The sequence below is a fragment of the Lacerta agilis genome, chromosome 14 (genome assembly GCF_009819535.1).
Source record: "Lacerta agilis isolate rLacAgi1 chromosome 14, rLacAgi1.pri, whole genome shotgun sequence".
Taxonomy (NCBI): domain Eukaryota; kingdom Metazoa; phylum Chordata; class Lepidosauria; order Squamata; family Lacertidae; genus Lacerta; species Lacerta agilis.
The window spans coordinates 42,136,086-42,158,137 of NC_046325.1; the positions used below are offsets into that span (position 1 = coordinate 42,136,086).

Consider the following 22,052-nt stretch of genomic DNA (forward strand, 5'->3'; position numbering starts at 1 on the left):
GATGAGTTTTTAGCTTTCTCCATTTTGAATGGCAGACATAAACATACCACAAACTGCAGAGGCTCTGGTATGGGGGCTGAGAACCTGCTGCTCAAGAAACACAAATCAAAACCTCCTTTGGGTTCTTGGAAGGAGTTCTTTCGATCCGAGACCACGGCCATGTTCTTAAAGTTTCCACTTCTGCGCCTCCCATGTTAACCTGCTATTAACCGCTGCTCAACACAATTCATAGCAGGAGAGAACCACATGAAGTAATACTATTTATACAGACTAATTAAAGTGTTCCGATTGCCTACATTATGTGAGAACAATCTCACGAAAGTTGTACAACACATACTGGCATTCCCTGGCGTCCTTCCTGCACATCTCTTTTTTTTTATAAGAATTTATTGGGTTTCAACAATAAAAATACACAAAAAAACAAATACAAACACTACATAAACTACACAAAATAGACACAAACGAAACAATTATTTACTTATCCTCATCTTTATAATCCTAAGCTTGGGACTTCCTCACATCCTCTCTTTTGCGTTCATTTCTAATCTTTAGTAACTTTGTAACATAAAATCTACTTTCTTACATCTAATCTTAATTTAACAATCATAATCAAATAATCTTAAATTTTAAATCTTATTCTTATCTAATAAAACATCAGGTTCCACATCTTAACTTCTTATATCCTCTCTTCACTTAACTTTGTTATACTGTAACCTATATTTTTCTGATTCCAATTTCAGATATATAAAAAACATCACATCTTAACAAACACCTAAATATTTGTTCCATTCTCATAAACCGTTTTCCCTCTGCTGCCGGAGTACCGTAGTCAGCCTTCATAATACCCCCATTAATTCCTACTTTACCCCACCCATTAATTCCTACTTTACCCCACTCCTGACCATCTTCACCCTTCCCATTACCTTCCCCATCTCTCACCGGTCTCCCCTCCAACATTCCACCAGTCCAGTTTCTTCTGATTCTATTTTTCCCTTTATCCCTTTATGTCCAATTTTACTTGTTTTTCTTCTGTTATTCCTGCACATCTCAGGGTTGGTACTGGCAGCAGCTGAGGAGCAGGCGCGTGGCGATTCCCGAGATCACATCATTTGCCTCCCCTGCCTAGCTGACTGGTGACACTCTTAAGATTTTTTCCAGCACCAGTCAGCAGGAAACAGAGTATTGAAATATCAACATGCCAGAATGGGAAGCTTCCAACTTCGTCTCTCCTTGCTGAGATGGGAGGAAAGGCTGTATTTTGAGAGCTGGGTACACCTTTGGTCACCCCCCCCTGCACTCAGCTCTCACCTGTGGTTCCTAGAAACTCTCAGTATGTGACAGCAGCCACACCCTGGGAACGGCTTCAACCAGCCAGCTAAACCCAGTGAGGTTAGTTGATGGGTCTTAAACCCTTGGTGAGTTAGGGGCTTCCACTGCATGCAAAGACATGAGGAGCGAATGAGGCCAAACGTGCGTCTGACGGCCCAGCAAGTGGTTTCTGCACATGCTTCAGAGGGAAGTGAAGGGCAGGTGAGGCTGGTCAACCTGGGGAGGTAGCCTGTCTAGGAAGAGGGAAAAAACTGATCCCAAACCTTTGCTGCTTTGCGGGATATCAAAAGCCTAAGGAGTAAACCCGACACTAATCTGGAGTGGAGTCCCTAAGACGGTTGGATGGCGTCTTGCATCCTTCTGGCAGCTCCTGCAGCCAAGCTGGTGTCAAACCTATCGCTCTGCTTTCCTTTGGACCACAACGAGTAAGCAAACCCCTGTGTTGCAAAATGTGAGTCAGCAATATCAAAAGCAACATGATGACCAGAAACAAATACAATACAGTCGTACCTCTGGTTACATATGCTCTGGGTTACGTACTTTTCAGGTTACGAACTCCAGTAACCCGGAAGTGCAACCCGGAGCGCACGCGACGGCACATGCGCAGAAGCGTTCTGCGCAATTCGCACATGCGTGGACACGTTCGCGCATGCGCAAACCGCTACTTCCGGGTTTTTCACGCGCTTGTTTGGGTTGCCTGCTTTTCGGGTTACGAACTGTAAACCGGAACCAATTATGTACGCATCCCGGGGTACTACTGTATGAAAAACTTTATGGAATGATTCAAAACATCAAAACTAACTAACAAGTCTCTGGAAGTCCTTAAATGAATCACGGTGCCAGACTCTACCTGGCAGAGAACAAGCTGTGAAGCTTTGTATAATCAGCAAATGTCCAATTCTGATGTCCAACTCTGAACAGTGTTTCCGGATAACAATTAATGTTTCGTTGAATTCTTCATCAGCGAATTCGTTCAACACTCGTTAGTAGAAAGATATTTCTTCATTAACCAATCTTTCCCCCCCGAATAGATATACGTGAAAATGAAAAATACTCTGGAACAGTGCCCATTTAAAGACTTTCAGAGACTTGTTTGTTAGTTTTGATGTTTTGAATCATTCCATAAAGTTTTTCATATTGTATTTGTTTCTGGTCATCGTGTTGGCTTTTGATATTGCTGACTTCCTTTGGAAGCGAGGCCAAGAGGGGGGTCTTCTTGTCTGGGCAGCCCAGGATCTCCAGACTTGGCAGGGGGTTGGACTGGATGGCCCTTGTGGTCTCTTCCAACTCTATGATTCTATGATTCCAGACACACTGCCCAGGCTTGTGACCCAGGTATGTCACTTCGGAGCTGCTAAACAGCAGTTTGACTTCCCCCCCGGAAATGCACTCTGTTAACAGTCTCTCAAAAAAGATGCCAGCAACAATTCCACCTTGGGCATACGGTGAGCTGAGGGTGAGAGAATTAACACACACCCCAATGCGATTGTGGATGAGATGATATTTGAAAGGGCAGCTTCCCAGGTTCACTTCAGTTATACTGGTGCAAGAAACAAGGAGGTGGTTGTAAACCAGGGTGGTCCATTGGAAAAAGTAAGTTATACTGAGTCATAGTCCCATAAAGAAGACAAGATGAGAAGCTTAACCTGGATCCTTTTCTACAGCACCATTATTGCTTGCAAAGCAGAAGAGTGAAAGAGAAACACAACTCGGGAAGGCCACTTTCTGTTTCCTGGCCTAGATACATTAATGCTTTAGTTCACTGTTTCCCAATTAGCTAAGTGCTGCAGACCCCCCCCCCTGTGTTTTGAAAGCCAAGCCATGGAAACAGTACTTCTGAAAATGTTGATATCTCCGTGCTAGTTTTTGTTGTGTGAATGGTGCCACCGTACCCTCCAACATGTCCCAGTGCAAAACTGGGGTGCATGTGCTCCTGCGCGAGTCATGTGACCTGTGCTGTGCTCTCACATGAGACGTGCACATTTTTGGGTGCCGTGTCCCCGCCCCCAAACGGGATGTACCGGACAGTTGACAGGTATGTGCCACCTGCAATGTAGTGTGAACTCTCGGTACCCGAGGCAGGCGCAAATAAAATAAAACCTACATACAGCAATAGTGTGTTGTGTTGTGTTGTGTTGGCTCCTATTTGTTACGTTTTGGACTAAGGTTACCCAAACTTGTGTCTCCGGCTGTTGTTGGGACTACAACTCCCATCATACTTAGCCAGCAGGACCAGTGGGATGATGGGAGTTGTAGTCCAAAAAAAAAAAAAACCAAGCTTGGGGAACCCTGGACTAGAGATGAGGGTCCCTTTCCGACTCTACAAGTTCAGGATGCAATTGGGAAGCAACTTCCGAGGGTTGCGCGCGGGCCGTTCGGGGCTCTCCAACAACCGCCGGGCTTGGAGCAGGCGGCGGGGAGGAGCGCGGAGAGGAGTGCCGCGGCGCGCCCTGGGCGCACGCGCTGCGCGGTGACCAAGATGGTGCCCTGCGCCACTCCAGCGCTCCTGGCTGCCGCTTCGGCCGCGCGCAGTTTGCGCGCCCCGCTCCGCCCGGGCCCTCGGCTGCTGCTGCTTTCCCGCGGCTGCGGGAGCAGCGGCGCCACGCGCGCCCTCTGCGCGCCGGTCGGTGGCGGCGCCGGCGGTGGCCCCGGAGAGCCCGCCGCGTCCTGGGCCTGGTACGAAGCTTTGTCGACCTCTGCTCCCGTCGCGTGGATGGAGTCGAGCCTGGTGGCGCTGCAGGCCTCGTCCGGGCTGCCCTGGTGGGCCGCCGTGCTCGCCGCCAGCGCCCTCCTGCGCACCGGCGTCACCCTCCCGCTCGCCGCCCTGCAGAGCCGCGTCCTCGCCAAGGTGGGCTCTGCGCAGGGGCGCACGGAGAGGGGGGCTCCTGAGCATCTGCAGAGGGCTGCCGGGCTGGGTTTCCGGGAACGGAGGGGTGGAACGCGTAAAGGAAGGGAGGGAAAATGTACGGCCTGACTTTCCGTGGCGGGGGTCGGAGTAGGTCGGTGTGGTCCGCGCGAAATTTAAATAAACAGCAAAGGACACAAATCCGGCAAAATATTTCGAGTCCGGTAAAGCTTTTAAAATGGTTAGGCCTATCCATTAGGGAGAGCTGTTTAAGGGACAGTGCTGGGGGGGGGGGGGAGAAGGACTTAACTGGTTTATAACTAAGTCGTCCGTGTCTTTTCAGCTAGCTGGAAAACTTGCAGCCTGAAATCCACAGCCTAGCCAAGCAGCTTCGCTATGAAGTTTCTGTTTGTGCAAAACAACGGAGTTGGTCTGAAAGGGAAGCAAGGTAAGAGCATTTTGAGCAGTATCTCAGCTCACCCAGCTAGAATAAAATTCTGTGGCATTTAACATTTCTCTTGCCCATGGCCACCGCAAGCCACCTAGCAGTAGACATTGGTGCCTTGGTTCTCAAACTTAATCCGTTCCGGAAGCCCGTTCCAAAACCAAGGCGCGCTTTCCTATAGAAAGTAATGCAAAACGGATTAATCCATTCCAGACTTTTAAAAACAACCCCTAAAACAGCAATTCAACATGGATTTTAGTATTTAGCGAGGCCATTGATCCATAAAATGAAAGCAATAATCAATGTACTGTACTATAAAATAAATAAGATAGTATTGTAGATGATAAATTTTTTTAAAAAAATATTTCCTTACTTACACTGATGATAATCATTGCTATTAGCCATTTCCACAGTCACACAATCAATCAATCAATCAATCAATCAATCAGTAGCTGAACTGGGTTCCACACAGTCACAGAAACAAACTAACCGAAAAAGCTTCAAAAACAAAAATGCCAAATAAATAGCGAAAACGAAAGCGCCAAACTTAATCCATTCCAGAAGTCCGTTTGACTTCTGAAATGTTCGAAAACCAAAGCACAGCTTCTGATTGGTGCAGGTGCCTCAGAAACAATAGCCGACAGACGCGCATCAGACGTTCGAACACCGGTGTTTGGAAACCAAGGCGTTTGAGAACCAAGGTACGACTGTACTTGTAAGATTCCCATGTGGTTCTGTGGGGGAAATCTACCAAGCTGCTCTGTTGAGCGCATGCTGCTTTATGGAAGCGAGTCGTGGGCAAATTACACCTGCCAGGAATGACGCCTCAATGCCTCCCACATGCGTTGCGCCAGGAGGATTTTGGGTATCAAATGGCAGGACGGAGTCTCAAGCAATGATGTGCTCTCCCAAGCCCACACTCCCACCATGTTCTCACTCCTGTCTCAGCGACGTCTACGCTGGCTTGCTCATGTCCACAGAACAAAAGATGACAGTATCCCCAAGGACGTGCTCTGTGGGGAGCTGGCTCCAGGCACCAGGCCCGTGGGCGGACTCTGTAACTCTGTATTACAAAGATGTCCGCAGACGTGACATGAAAGCTGCCGTGTGGGAGAACCCCCTTGCACGTGAACGCAGGCAGTCAGGTCGTGCATCCACAGCAGTGACCAGAGGAGGAATGACCGCTAGGAGGAGCGCAGAGAGGAGTAATGCCATGGTTCATCTGCAGCAGCACAACCACCTGTCCCACCTGCAACAAAACATGTCTCTCTGTGAGGTTTGGAGCTTTCACAGTTAACAAGATCAAGAGATTCGCTCCGCCCACAGGGAAGAATGTGTCATACATCCGGGTATCCGCTGTATGCAAAGCCTGTGTGATTTGTGACGCACTGTTTTATTTCCTGTTCTGTTCAATTTCACTTTTGACCGGAGCGGAGATGTCGTCCGTATCTCCGGGGAAAGAACGTCCGTGATTTATGCTTGTAAATAAAGCCTGCTTGCTTAAAACAAGCTGGACTCTGTGGAATTTATATGCTGGCAAGAAAGGCACACACACACACCGCTGCGCAGGAGACGTTTGCAGAACGCTGCTAAAGCACTGGAGAAGCAGAGGGGGAAGGCAGCGAGAAGCGTTGCCGGACGCCATTGGTGTTTTCCAAGTGCTAAACTGTTTTTGAGGCTTTTTCCAGTTAAAAACAAAAGACCAACACTCTCCCTTGTCAGTCTCTACAGCCACAGCAGGTGCTGTAACTCCGACGGTTTGACTTCATCCCTGAAGGCGCACTCCTGCATTGTCTCGCGAGACAGATGGATCCCAGGCAGCATGTGGCGCATAAGGCAGCGCATGGTTGTCCTGCGCTTGGCCTTTCAGCACTGTGCCCACCCTGTGCTGCCCACAGACCTGCCTGCAAGTCCTTCCCCTCCTTCTCTGTTCCTTTATGTTGCCCGCTTAACTGCATTTCTCCAGCGATGCTAGTAAGCCCCTTTATAGTAAGTAAGTTTTGTTTACGGCCATTGGCCCAACACATAAAAATACAATTCCAAACAACCTATAATATTTAAAACCTTCGCCAGAGGCTGAAACCCTCTGCTCGTTACTAAATGAAAGCACAGACTGTCCGACTATCTATTTTCGCATTTTGGCTCCTGGATTGGCGGGGTTCCCCTGACCATATCAGAGCCCTTTTTTCTTCTTTAGAGCTAAGACTCTGTTCAAGTATTTGGCAACAGTGCGTGATCTAGATGGATCTTCGTCGTTCAATAGAAATCTCAGTTTGGTTTCTTTGGCATCACCCGTGCATCCCATTAAATATGGAGCAAGAAACTTACTCCTGAGCGAGGAATAATGAGGACAGCTAAGGAGTATGTGGTGCAGCGATTCAGGTGATCCACAGTTACAGTCACATAAAAGAGATATCTGTCCATTAGAGATTCTATTTTCCATTACATTGGAAGGGAAGGCGTTGAATCTTGCCTTTATAAAGGCATATCTGTGGGCTGCTACCGAAAGAGAATCCAAGTATTCGGGGAGTTTTTGCAAGGGTAATAAGCCAAGGTTTAAGGGGGAGCAAGTGCCATCACCCAGTGCCACCTTCTGCTGCAAATCTATCTCATCTAGTTTATAAATTACTGTTCTTTTGGCTGAAGCTAGATCCTGCTCCAGTAGATTTGATGGGGAGAGTCCCATAGCCGAGCCCCTTTGTATAAAGCTCAATGCAACCTCCTCCTTGGTGGTGTTCCCTGACTTCTGTTTCCCTCTGCCCAACAAGATTCCATTTCAAGAAGAATCTGAAAAGGATTGTCTCCGAGTTGTACGTGCGAGATAACTGCCACCCTTTGAAGGCCGGCTTGCTCGTATGGATTCAGATTCCAATGTGGGTCTTCGTTTCCATGGCTTTGCGCAACTTCAGCGTCGGGAGAGCAGCTGCCGACGGTAAGGCTTTTAAACCCGGTGTCGTGAAACGTCAGGAAGTCCTTCTTCAAAGAAACAGAAAAAAGGAGCTTGTAGCTTTAAAGAAGATAGATAGATGTTTATTCGGCATTTGCGCCCATCATACAATACAATCATACAATACAAAACAAGCAGTCAATCAAAAATCAGATAAAATCAAATAAAACGACAACCCAGTACAGGCCGCGGATATAATAACACAACTCACAGGGACCAATATTATCACTTCGATAAAACATATCTAAAAAAGAATTAAGGTTAAAATTTAGGCACCCAAAACTAAAACCAATGTCTTAATTCTATTTTTGAAAAACATATCTAATTACCGGTATCAGTAATCGGCTGACATCCCATTTTGTCTCTTGTGCGAGATGACGGCTGTTAGGAATCTAGCAACCTGTAGAGTTATATAAGGGTCCACATCTTGGAGAACCCAAGCAAGACGTAGGTCAACTGGCTTATCAGCAATGGACTGAATTATCGGATTTAATATACTGGCACGTATCGATCTGTACATAGGGCAATTGAACATTACATGCTGTAGAGATTCTTTAAAGTGTTCTTTAAAGGTTAGGAATGACACTCTAGGCTGATGGGTTACAGCTGGGGGTGGAAATATAAAGGAGGAGTACCCACACAGTGTGAGATAATAATAATAATAATTAATAATAATAATAAAATTTTATTTATACCCCGCCCTTCCCGGTTTAAAAACCGGGCTCAGGGCGGCTAAGAGCAAATATAAAACAATGATTAAAATGCGACTTAAAAACAGCATAAAACAGCGTAGAATACAACATAAAATGCAGCATCAATGTCAATAAAATTCAAAAAATTCAGCGGTCATTTTTTTGTGTGTGTGTGGGGGGACCCAGTCAGTAGACATTCAGTGATCACCAGGGCTAACTGGCCAAGTTGGTCCTACTAGGGCCAGCAAGGAGGTGTGTGAATAAGAATTTAAATGTGGGGTCCCAGGAAGGGTTTCTTCACAGAAGAGGAAAGGGGAAAGGGAATAGAGGATCAGGCTAATTCGAATTGAAGGGCAGGCGGAATAGCTCTGTCTTACAGGCCCTGCGGAAGGAGATCAAGTCCTACAAATACCAGGCATAGGCAGACTCCGGCCCTCCAGATGTTTTGGGACTACAATTCCCATCATCCCTGACCACTGGCCCTGTTAGCTAGGGATGATGGGAATTGTAGTCCCAAACATCTGGAGGGCCGGAGTTTGCCTATGCCTGGTTTATACCGTGGTGGAAAGATGTATGTAAATAGTTTTGTATATAGTCGCAACTAAAATGCTTGTGAACCAGCCAAGAAATAGAACAACTATTGACTGAGTATTTTGTACAAGTCTTGTGGTCTCTTGTTGTCTGCCGCCAGGAAGAAACTGCTACAAAGCTGTTTAACGTGGTTTTACAGAGGAGCCACCACACCAGCAGCAAGCACAGTAGAAGTGTGCAGGCGGCAACCTCCAATATAAAATGTATGCTTGTTTCCCCAAACCCTATTTCTCATCCCTTGGCTTAATTGAATTCGTCTCCTTTTCCGTGCTTGGTTAGCTGTTCAACAGCATGAACTGTTAAAAGGACTCCTTAGCTACTGCTGCCACCTTGACTTTCCGGGTGCAAGGATGGATTAGTTATTGCTAATCTGAATCCTAGTAATGATATATGGAGGAGAGAGCTGGACCATAAAGAAGGCTGATCGCCGAAGAATTGATGCTTTTGAATTATGGTGCTGGAGGAGACTCTTGAGAGTCCCATGGACTGCAAGAAGATCAAACCTATCCATTCTGAAGGAAATCAGCCCTGAGTGCTCACTGGAAGGACAGATCCTGAAGCTGAGGCTCCAATACTTTGGCCACCTCATGAGAAGAGAAGACTCCCTGGAAAAGACCCTGATGTTGGGAAAGATTGAGGGCACAAGGAGAAGGGGACGACAGAGGATGAGATGATTGGACAGTGTTCTCGAAGGTACCAACATGAGTCTGACCAAACTGTGGGAGGCAGTGGAAGACAGGAGTGGTTGGTGTGCTCTGGTCCATGGGGTCATGAAGAGTCGGACACGACTAAACAACAACAACAATCTGAAACATGGAGGAGGAGAAAGGTTACGTTCCTGCAGTTGTCAGTCATTTATCCAAGATCTGCCAACAATGTTTTCTTGTCTGTCCTCAACCTTATCCACTAAAGTGATGGATGTTTAAGGTAACAAAATGCGCCAACTGTGTGTGTGTGGTTTTTCAACAGGGTTCTTAATTCAGGAGCAACTTTCCACAGGAGGTGTCCTCTGGTTTCCGGACCTCACTGTACCTGACTCCACTTGGATCCTGCCAATCGCTCTTGGGCTCCTCAATCTGCTGATAGTGGAGGTATGGAAGGGTGACTCTGGGACCAACCATCAAATCACATCTGCAGCTATTTGGCCGACTTGCAATTTACTAAAAAAATTCCTTCCAGTAGCACCTTAAAGACCAGCTAAGTTTGTTATTGGTATGAACTTTCGTGTGCATGCACACTTCTTCAGATACACTGAAACTTCTGTTTCAGTGTTATCTGAAGAGGTGTGCATGCACACGAAAGCTCATACGCTTCTGTTTCAGTGAATCAGAAGAAGTGTTAAACGACCGCAGAGCTGTATGAAGGCAATCCTGTGCAGGGAAGTTTAAAAAAAAAAAAAAAAAAAAGTTTAGTGTTTTATTACGTTTTTATATACAGTATGTTGGAAGCTTCCCAGAGTGGTTGGGGCAACCCAGTCAGATGGGTGGGTTGTTGTTGTTGTTCAGCCGTTCAGTCATGTCCGACTCTTCGTGGGTAATAATAATGTAATAGTGATAGTAATAATAGTAATAGTTCTTATTTTCACTGGAGAAATGTTGGAGGGTATGACACACAGAGACACACAGAAATCTGCTGTTTACTGAAAACAGCACTTGGAGGTGGGGGGCACAAAGAGAAGTCAGACAGCAATCTTTAGTGGGCAACTGGTAGAGCCCCAATCCAGTTCAGGGCCCCGTTTGACTGCTTTGCCTTCAAAATGAGTATGCATGCTTTTTAAAAAGTGTGCTTAGTACCGGTGGTACCTTGGTTCTCAAACTTATTCCGTTCTGGAAGTCCGTTCCCAACCCAAAGCGTTCCAAAACCAAGGCACGCTTTCCCATAGAATGTAATGCTAAATGGATTAATCCGTTCCAGGCTTTTAAAAACAACCCCTAAAGCGGCAATTTAACATGAATTTTACTATCTAACGAGACCCTTGGTCTATAAAATGAAGGCAACAAACAATGTACTGCAGTCACACAATCAATCGATCGATCGATAGCTGAATTGGGTTCCACACAGTTGAAAAAACGCAACATAATTAGCAAAAACAGACAGGCCTCAGTGTAACACTCAAAACGGAAGCGTGGCACTCAAATCTGAGCACGTTTGGCTTCCGAAAAAGGCTCGCAAACTAGAACACTTACTTCCGGGTTTGGAGTCTTTGGGTTCCAAGTTGTTTGAGTACAAAGGCGTTTGAGAACCGAGGCACCACTGTATTGTAAATAAAATAGCGCAGCAGTTTGTCAGCAGAGACAGATAAGCAAACGCTGTAATGGCATTTAATTTCTGCTTCTTGAAACCCAAAACCGTTCCTGTTAACATCGTCTTTAGACCGTTAGATACAAAGGAGTTGAGAAGCTTGTTATATAAAAAGCAGGTTTCTGGTCACACGGGGTGTTCTCACGCTTTAAATCTGGGAAGGACTTTAAAGTGTTGTTTTTTTTATACATTTGAAATTGGAATCAGAAGAATTATAGGCTACAGCATAGCAAAGTTAAGTGAAGAGAGGATAAAAGAAGTGGAGATGTGGAATTTGATGTTTATTTGATAAGAATAAGATTTAGGATTTAAGATATGTGGATTATAATTGTAAGACTAAGATTAGATGCAAGAAAGTAGATTTCACAATGTTACAAAGTTACTAAAGAAGATTAGAAATGAACGCAAAAGAGAGGATGTGAGGAAGTCCCAAGTGTAGGATTTTAAAGAGGATAAGGATGAGTAAATAATTGTTTTGTTTGTGTGTATTCTGTGTGGTTTTCGTAGTGTGTGTATTTGTGTTTTGTGTATTTTTGTTATTAAAATCCAATAAATTATTTTTTTGGGGGGGGGGGGAAAGACAATAACTTACGTTGACCTGTACACACCAGTTCCTGAGTTGCACATTTGCCTCGACGACGCTCCGGCTGACCTTTCGTTCCCCCAAAATCTCTTACAAGTGAAATTTGTCTCTCCAGATTTTTGCTTTGCGAAAAACTGAACTGTCCCGGCTCCAGAGGTATGGCACTAACTTCTTTCGAGGTGTCTCAGTGCTTATGATTCCAGTCGCTGCAACCGTACCATCAGTAAGTAACCTAGAACAACAGCGCTGAGTTGGGCCAGTGCTCTCTTCTTTCAGGCTCTGAGGTGGTTTGGGGAAACCCATTGTGAGTGAGCGCCTCATTCTCCAGTTCGGAGCCCGGAAATGGTTTTTGTGCCGTGGCTTCATTTCAAGAAGTAATGCCAGAATAATACGCTCCAGCAGTGTGTACAGGCACCCTGTGCTGCTTTTCCTGTGTAGGAAGGCTCCAGTTTTAATCCTTGGCATAGTTTAAACCAGGCATGGCCAAACTTGGCCCTCCAGCTGTTTTGGGACTACAATTCCCATCATCCCTGACCACTGGCCCTGTTAGCTAGGGATGATGGGAGTTGTAGTCCCAAAACAGCTGGAGGGCCAGGTTTGGCCATGCCTGGTTTAAAAGGACTAGATTGCAGATGATGTGAGGAACCTTTGCCTGAGACCCTGGAAATTTGCTGGCAATCGGGGTTGACATCAGTGAAGGACCAACAGCCTGACTAAATATACCTCACCTTCCTACATCTATTTTATTTTATTTTTTTTTAAAAAAATTATTGGATTTTTACATTTTTATATTCAATCAAACGACACAATATAACATTTGTCATATAAAAGGAAAAGAAACCCCCTTCCCCTTCTGGTTCTTTAAATATTTACTACTTCTGCTTAATTATTATCTTATTTTTATAATCTTACACCTTAATACTCTTATTTTCTTATCAGTTTTATACCAGATTTTCCTTCACGATTGCATCTTACAGTCAGTTTCATTCCACGTTGTCCTTAACTTAACCTTTGATCTTATTTTCTTTCTTGTAATCGTTTAATCAAACCCCGCTAGTGAGTCCATATCTTTACAGTGTTTCTGTAAATGCAACATAAAAAGGTTCCCAGTCTTTTTTAAAATTCTCCTCTATCACTGTCTCTGATTCTTTCCATCCGTTTCGCCATTTCTGCATATTCCATAAGCTTGACCTGCCATTCTTCTTTCGTTGCTACACCTTCCTACATCTAAATTCCAATTGCTCCCTGCATCCAGTACTGAACAGCTTAATCAGGAAGCCTCTTGCAATAGAAAGCCATGAGGATTTTCCCGCTTTCAGAAACATGCAGACCGTCATATTTGTAACGGCATTAGTGTCCTTACTCATCCTTTGATGAGCTGAATGATATCATACCTGAATGACATCACGGCTTAGCAGGAGTTTGAACCATTGTCTTTCATATCCAAGCCCAACATCCAAACTGGAGCATCTTAGAAGAACATCTATGCCAGGGGTGGCCAACTTGCAAGAGACTGCGATCTACTTGCAGAGTCGAGCTTTTTTTAGGAAGGAAAACCATCCATGTTTTGGGGGCTTCAGCGCAAAGATGTAGAGTTGTTGTTTTTAGGGAAGCCAAAGTTGCTGAGCTTCTTTGGGGGGAGCCAGTGGTCTACCAGTGATCTACCACAGATGTCCAGTGATCTACCAGTAGGTCGCGATCTACCTGTTGGACATGCCTGATCTATGCCATAGGTAAGCAAACTAAGGCCCGGGGGCTGGATCCAGCCCATTCGCCTTCTAAATCCGGCCCCCAGGTGGTCCGGGAATCAACGTGTTTTTACATGAGTAGAATGTGTCCTTTTATTTAAAATGCATCTCTGGGTTATTTGTGGGGCCTGCCTGGTGTTTTTACATGAGCAGAATGTGTGCTTTTATTTAAAATGCGTCTCTGGGTCATTTGTGGGTAATAGGAATTCATTCATTTTCCCTCCCAAAATATAGTCCGGCCCCCCACAAGGTCTGAGGGACAGTGGACCGGCCCCCTGCTGAAAAAGTTGGCTGACCCCTGCTGAAGCTGGGTAGAATATTGCTTCTAAGATGCTCCAGTTTTTAAGACGGCTTCGTAAATTTGGAAGAGCCAGGTTTTCCGGCTGGACTGAGGCCTGGGTTCAAACTTCCATCAGCCTTGGTGGTTGGACCATCTTTCAGCCTAACATAACTCAGGGGGTTGTTAGGAGGAGGAGAAAATAGGGGACTGAGAGCACTTCGTATGTCACCCTGAGCTTTTTGAAGGAAGGTGGGCCGAAACGTACCCCATCTAGTTTTCCACATACCGTGGTACCTTGTTTCTCAAACTTAATCCATTCCGGATTAACTTGACATGGATTTAACTATCTAATGAGACCATTGGCCCATAAAATGAAAGCAATAATCAATGTACTGTACTATAAAATAAATAAGACAGTATTGTAGATGATAATTAAAATTCTTTTTTTTCCTTAGCTGCACTAATGATAGCCATTGTTTGGAGGGGGGCTTTTAGCCATTTCCGCAGTCACACAATCAATCTATCAGTAGCTGAACTGGGTCCCACACAGCCACAAAAACAAATTAACCGAAAAAGCCACAAAAACGCAAAACAGATAGCAAAAGCGCCAAACTTAATCCGTTCCGGAAGTCCCATTTGGCTTCTGAAATGTTCAAAAACCGAGCTGCAGCTTCTGATTGGTGCAGATGCCCTGGAAACAATAGCCGACAGTCACATCGGACGTTTGGCTTCTGAAAAACGTTCGAAAACCGGAACACACACACACACTTTTCGGCGTTTGGGAACCAAGGCACCACTGTATTGGATATTCCTAAAAACGAAAGATAACTTACGTCCTCTTGGGTGGTTGCGATACTATTTCTGCATCCTGTCTTTGTTGAAAGTAATACTTCTTTCCTCTCTGGTTTCAGGCAATGGCTTTGTACTGGGTGTCCTCAAGTTTCATGGGCCTTTCCCACAACCTCCTGCTTCGTTCTCCTGCTTTCCGTAGACTCTGCCACATACCCCGGACCAAGTCTGATTCAGACACTCCTTACAGAGATATTGCTGCTGGAATCTATGCAAAGTATTTCCTAAAGTGAAATACTCTTTCAGAAGACTATGTGCTATGTTTAGATTTGGAACTGAGCTCTGCTCTGCTATGAAAGACTTATTTAATGTGGCCCCATTGAACTGATGAGAATTGTGGCACTCTTATTTATTTTCCTAATAAAAAGAGTACATGTCGTTATGTTGGGAGGCCTTGTGGCTAATATGTTGGCAGAGTCGGGAAAAGTGTCGATCCTTCACCACTACCAGTAATTATTTCATCGGTACATTTTGTTCAGCTTCTAAAACAGGCACCCCCAACCTGCGGCCCTCCGGATGTTGTGGGACTATAACTCCCATGATCCCTAGCTAACAGGACCAGTGGTCAGGAATGATGTGAATTGTAGTCCAAAACACCTGGAGGGCCGAAGGTTGGGGGTGCCTCTCCTAAAACATTGCGCATGCTTTCAGATTGTCTCGGATTTCTGAAAGTCCCTCTCTTTGTATTAATCTGCATTTTAACAAAAGCTATACTGAAATTTGTGATTAGATGCATATTTAAGTTTGTAGCTTATTTACATACAAAGTACATATTTAAGTACCTATTTTATCACAGTGTATGCATCTCATCTGTATCCCCAAAACACACATCTTTAATCTTTTTCAAATCGCTTTTTGAGATGATGGGTGCATTGCAGAATTTTGGGATGTACAAAATCTGAAGGAACAATTACGTTGCAATCCATATATTAGATGGGGAGATGTGAAACAAACAGGACAGAACGACATTCACATGCATCCTTAGAACCAGGCTGAGAATGTCTCTCCACTAGCAATCACAGTGCCTCCCATCCATAATTCCTTCAGGGTGGTCTCTAAATAAGCAAGACCACCTAATGTTATCTCATGATGCAATTGCGATGAATTGGAATAAACATAAAATATTGCCTCTTGTACTGTTATTAATAGAAAACGCCTGATACACAAGATAGCAAGGTTAGGATCAAATGCAGCTGGCCATGGGAATTCAAACCCAGGTCTCATTATTCGGTATCCAACACTGTCCTGTTCCCCATGCTGACTCGTTTTCCACCTCGCCCCATCCTTGACACTTTCAGTTTCTGCTCAAGTATGTCTGTTCCATCTCTAACTTGGCCATTCCATATTTCTACAAGCAGAGGTTAGATTTAGGGCATCGCGATCAGTTCCCCCGCGCAGGGCGCTGAGCCACAGCCTAGTTTACTCTTTCCCATATTTCAGGAAGAGGCGGGAGAAGATGGCGTGTGACGCAGATGGAAGTGCAACTCTTGGGGACACAGGAAAAGAAGGGGCGAGAAAACGGAAGCAGAGATGCTGTCCAGGACATGATCAGAACAGGAAGAATGAAGAAAAATGGGAGGGGGAGGGGCAAACATCTCTCACAGGAAATGATACAGAACTTTTGCAGAAATAAAATTTATTAAATGTGTTAAATTTATTAAATGTTTTTTGAAACGCTTTTTGAGGCGAGAGGTGTATCGCAAAATTTTCGGAAGTACAAAAAGTACAAATGGAAGCATGAATGTAATTGGGTTAATTAAGACTTTGGATGCAGGTGGCATAAGGGACGCGGGTGGTGCTGTGGTCTAAACCACTGAGCCCAGGCCAGGGCTTGCTGATCAGAAGGTCGGCGGTTCAAATCCCTGCCATGGGGTGAGCTCCCATTGCTCGGTCCCTGCTCCTGCCAACCTAGCAGTTTGAAAGCACGTCAAAGTGCAAGTAGATAAATAGATACCGCTCTGGTGGGAAGGTAAACGGCGTTTCCGTGCGCTGCTCTGGTTCGCCAGAAGCGGCTTAGTCATGCTGGCCACATGACCCTGAAGCTGTACACCAGCTCCCTCGGCAAGTAACGTGAGATGAGCGCCACAACCCCAGTGTTGTCTAATGGTCAGGGGTCTCTTTACCTTTAAAACTTTGGAAGCAGTAAGAAATAAAAACTTTGCACCCTGAAACCCAGCACATGGCAAGTCATACAAAATGTACAATTGGTTTTATAACTGATGTGTATTTGAATGTGAATTGTAATTTGACACTGATAAAAATGTGGGTGTTACCGGATTTTAGTAATTGAAAATTGGTAAAAATTATTTATTAAAAAAAACAAAGAGGAAGAGGCGGAAGAGCTCCAGGATCCTACCAGAGCCCCTGTGATTCCTTCCCAAAGCCCGACGCATTCCTTGGGTGGGGCTTCAGATTTCAGCCTCGGGCGTCATATTGCCAAGATCTGTACCTGCTGCAGGATGCTCTGAATATGAATGTTTTCAGGGCAGGCTGTACAGCACAGGTGGGGAAGCTGCGTGGCCCGTAGGCCAGTGCTTGGTCCTAGCCGTATTTCACTCAGGTTGGAGTATGCTGGCTGAAAAGTGGGCAAGCTGTTGCCCCACTGCGGCTGGCCCTGGTTTCTTGACAGTCACAGACGAATCAAGTGGCCAGCACCAAGGGCACAGCAGTCTTGGCAGTTGGCTTGCAAAATTCAAGAAATGGCTGGGGGGGGGCATAAAAAGAATGGAAGGAGAGCCCTTTGGATCAGGCCAAAGCCCCCCTGAGCCCAGCATCATGTTCTCGCAGCAGCCAACCAAATGTCTAGGGGAAGCCTGCAAACTTTTGCCACTTGCGATTCCCACCAATTGGTGTTCAGAGGCGGGCAGAGGAGAGGATGGCCGTAGTGAGGATGCGGGGGCAGGGCGGGCAGGACACCCACCTGTCATTATCCTCTGTCTGGCTCTGCCCAACAGATTCAGAATGAAACGTCTCAGCCAGTGCCAGATTTGCGTACAAGCTAAACAAGCTATAGCTTAGGGCTCCACTCTCTTGGGGGCCCCCATGAAATTTAAAGGGGGGAAAAACCTGGATGTACATTTCCAAAATATTCCTGGATGTACATTCCAAAATATTCCTGCAGCCAATCAGAAGCCGTGCCTTGGTTCCCGAACGTTTTGGATGTCGAACGGACTTCCGGAACGGATTCCATTCGACTTCCGAGGTATGATTGTTCCTTTCATGCAGTTAACAAGTATAGTTTGCAAAATGACAAAGAGCACACCTTTTGGGGAGGGGGGTCTTTTTTTTTTTTTTAAATCTGAACTAAAGCAAGTTTACTTGGATTTGCTGGAAACTACCCCAGAAGGCACACGATGTGTCCCCCACCAGAGGTACTACCCCTCCTCGAAGACATTGTCATAAAATTCTGCTAAGACCTTTAGATGCAAAACTGAAATTCCCGATGCATTTCTAGTTGTGGACACCCAGCGGCAGTATTGCCTAACGCAACATGTAGGCCTAGCAGTTTAGAGGAAGCTTGTCACTGTAAGCTACCGGTAGTTAGACTGCTTTGTACCAAGCAGATATATTTAAATTTTGCTAGCTTTCAGTGCTTCTAATTGTTTCCTCACAGTGTTAACTTTAGGCAGCATTTAGTAGTGTCGGTTCATGTGCAGGTTTCTTGTGAGGCAGCCAGTCTCCGTCAGGGGCAGCAATACAGAGCCTTTTGAACTCGGTCCAAGGCAGCTTTCCTCACCAACCTGGTGCCCTCCAGATGTTTTGGACTACAATTCCCATCAGCCCAAACTGGAAAGGCCCAGGGGTGATGCTTCACACTGAGAGAAATGTGAGGGGAGATGTGAACACTTGAAATCACCTCCGTGTAGGTCATTCGGCCATGTGGGTCACTTTTGGCGTGGTTTCGAGGAGGCAGGTGTGAGCAACTGCTTTGGCGCTGGTGTAAAAATTGGAGGTTTGGCTCTTGCTACCCAGCTCCCCATGGGACTCTGAGTCCCCAAAATCCATGATCGGTCAGAGAAGAATGGACGGAGGAGGCAGGATCCAGCGGAAACTCTGCTGCAACAGAGTTCCCTCCCCTCCTTCCAAGAAGCGATAGACCCTGAACCAAAGTGTGCAGGAACCTTTAAAGACTTGACTCTCCCCAGCCCCTTAGCCAAAGACCACCCCAAAATCGTCATACATGCATCACAGGAGGCATCTACAGCAGAAATCCTGCCTGCTAGGATACCTGATAATGGTGGCTGGCTGCATTACCTGGGCAGCCTGGCCATTCTTTGGCGGTGGTTAATACTTTAGTTCATGGGTAGGCAAACTACCTATGGATCTGGCCCAATCGCCTTCTAAATCCGGCCCACGGACAGTCTGGGAATCAGTGTGTTTTTACATGAGTAGAACGTGTCTTTTTATTTAAAATGCATCTCTGGGTTATTTGTGGGGCATAGGAATTCGTTCATTTTTCTCTCTTCAAAATATAGTCTGAGGGAATATGGACCGGTCTGAGGGACAAGGTCTGAGGGACAGTGGACCGGCCCCCTGCTGAAAAAGTTTGCTGACCCCGTGCTTTAGTTCCTGAATCCAGATCACAGGCTCACCCTATTCCTACGCAAATCGGCCCTTAAGACAAGGTTTGTAAGTGAAAAGACAATTGGAAGGTGTTCCCCATTTGCCTCCCCGTACCGCAGAGGAATATTTGAGGTCTTTGGGAGAGTCCAAATGGCTTCAGGATTGCTCTCCTTTCAGGCACATGGTTTATATATTTAGATATGTGAGCATTTATGAATATTTATTCTATATTTGAGACCTTAGAATTTTTATAATAGTGCTGGTCCTGCAAACTTGGTGGCAATGGCTCTACGTTCACCTTTAGTTGATGGTGCAAGGAATTCGGCTGAGGCGATGACTATGGCACAGTGATACAGTTCAGCACAAAAACCTATCTGGCAGGCCTCTTAATGCCAGCCAGCTGTATCGGAACCTAAGAGGAAGTATAATAATAATAATAATAATAATAATAATAATAATAATAATAATAATCCCTGCCCTTTCTGAACCCCATACACTTATTTATCAAGGTATGTATTCCCCTTTCTCTTTATATCCCGAGAACAGTGTATTCTGCTGTGTTCTGAAAAGAATTTACCAATATTTACACTAGAAAAAAAATTGTTTCATTTAAATTAAAGGCCTTTGCAGATGATTTAGTAGTAACATTAGAAGAACCCCAGAACAGCGTCCCGAAAGTATTAGAGGAGATGGAGAAATTTGGACAACTAGCAGGATTTAAATTGAATAAAACCAAGACAAAGATGATGGTAAAGAATATGGAAAAAGAGCGAATTTTAGAGATAGAACAAAAAACGGGTATAGCGGTATCAAAGAAAATAAAGTATCTGGGAATATGGTTAACTCCAAAAAATATTAATCTTTTTGAAGATAATTATCAACCTGTTTGGAAGGAGATTAAGAAAGATTTGGAAGTATGGACTAGACTCAAGCTTTCCCTCAGTGGAAGAATAGCAGCAATCAAGATGAATGTTTTACCGAGGATGTTATTCTTATTTCAGACAATACCAATAATTAAGGGAACAGGACAATTCAAAGAATGGCAAAAAATATTGAGCAGATTCATTTGGCAGGGACAGAAACCAAGGACCAAATTGAAATTATTGATTGACAAAAAGGAAAGAGGCGGCTTCGCCCTACCGGATTTGAAGTTGTACTATGAAGCCTCCTGTTTGTGTTGGCTAAAAGAATGGATAACATTGCAAAATACTGATTTGTTAGATCTAGAAGGATATGACAATAGATTCGGATGGCACTCCTATCTCTGGTACGATAAGATAAAGGTTCATAGAGGTTTTTTAAATCATGTGATAAGGAGGGCCATCTTCGAAGTATGGGAAAGGAATAAAAGACTCTTAGAGAGCAAAACCCCATGGTGGATCTCACTGATTGAAGTTCTTACTGTAAAAAAAGTTAACATGGAAGGTAAAAGGTCCACATATGAGGACTTGCTGATGAGAACAGAAAGAGGTTGGAAGTTAAAACCATATCACCAGATGGAAGATCGTTTCACAGGATGGATACAATACCATCAAGTGCATAATTTGCTCTTAGAAGATAGAAAGACTGGTTTTGAAGATAAAAAATATAGATTTCAAACTGAGCTATTAGAAGGTAGAGGTAAATTTTTAACAAAAATGTATGATTTGTTGTTGGAATGGTATACTAAAGATGAGTTGACGAAAGAAGTGATGATAAAATGGGCAATGGACTTTGGGCACAATATAGATTATGATGCATGGACTAAACTATGGAATGAGACTTTGAAATTCACCGCGTGTGAAACATTGAAAGAGAATGTTTATAAGATGATGTATAGATGGTATTTGACTCCAGTAAAATTGTCAAAAATGTATAGAATGCATGATAAGTTATGTTGGAAATGTAGACAAGAAGAAGGTAGTTTTTATCACATGTGGTGGACTTGCAATAAGGTTAAGGATTTCTGGGAAGCAGTTTATAATGAGCTTAAGAAGATGTTTAAATATACTTTCCCAAAAAAACCTGAAGCCTTTCTGTTGGGGTTGATGGGAGATGAAATAGCTAAGAAGGACAAAAGACTGTTCATGTATGCGACAACTGCTGCAAGAATACTACTTGCCCAAAAGTGGAAATTACAGGAGTTACCTACAATTGATGAGTGGCAGGCGAAGATGGTGGAATATGCTGAACTGGCAAAACTGACCGGCAGGGTCAGAAACCAGGATGACTCGAGGTTTCAAAGAGATTGGAGTAAATTTGTGGAGTATCTAAGATTGAACAGAGGAAGTTAAAAAACACTTGTAGGATTGGAATAAACCTTTGACAAAGACTAATAAGGATGTAATATGAACTGCGCGACAAAATTGGACTAGAAAACCTGTTGACATGGAGGAGGGGAGTCATTGCTCGGCAGAGCTATAGTAATGCATTGTCTATTAGATATGATAATTTGTTGTAATTTGTTATTTTTGGAAAAACAATAAAAATTTATTATTAAAAAAAATAAAATTGTTTCAGCGCCATGTGCGTATATGCAAATTTCAGACCAGCTGGGTATTAAAGTACCCAATCAATGTTTCACGGAACAAAGAATGGCCAATTTTAGTTTCATGCTTTGTGGACCTGAAATGTGCACACATTTTCTCTCTTTGTCACTCAGACATACACGCAGACCAAAACTGTTGTTTTTTCTTTAATATCTTAAAGTGCTCAATAATGCTACTCAGGAACCAGGTTGGTTCCAGAGGTGTATGTTTACAGTTTGACCTACTTAGCTACGCACATGTGGTCTCTCGACTTTTTGCCTAATTAAAAGGGGAATTACTTGACTTACTTTCTGCACCAGTTGCGGGAAGGGATGTGATAGGATAATTGGTTAATTGAAACTGTATTTCATT

The 22,052-nt window shown here is 44.4% G+C and overlaps 1 protein-coding gene across 1 annotated transcript; it reads left to right on the forward strand.

Annotated features, from left to right (window-relative positions):
• The first annotated feature begins 3,808 nt into the window (after positions 1 to 3,808).
• Positions 3,809 to 14,992, forward strand: LOC117057975 (cytochrome c oxidase assembly protein COX18, mitochondrial). Its single transcript, XM_033168816.1, has 6 exons — positions 3,809 to 4,177; positions 4,522 to 4,622; positions 7,388 to 7,551; positions 9,819 to 9,940; positions 11,849 to 11,956; positions 14,673 to 14,992. Exons 1-6 carry the CDS (start codon positions 3,809 to 3,811, stop codon positions 14,841 to 14,843), a joined length of 1,035 nt encoding a protein of 344 aa, XP_033024707.1. The 3' UTR covers positions 14,844 to 14,992.
• Positions 14,993 to 22,052: the final 7,060 nt, after the last annotated feature.

Coding starts and splice junctions, on each gene's coding strand:
- LOC117057975 (XM_033168816.1), top strand. CDS start 3,809: ATGGTGCCCTGCGCCACTCCAGCGCTCCTGGCTGCCGCTTCGGCCGCG. Junction 4,178..4,521: donor AGAGCCGCGTCCTCGCCAAG/GTGGGCTCTGCG, acceptor CTTTTCAGCTAG/CTGGAAAACTTGCAGCCTGA. Junction 7,552..9,818: donor CGGGAGAGCAGCTGCCGACG/GTAAGGCTTTTA, acceptor GTTTTTCAACAG/GGTTCTTAATTCAGGAGCAA.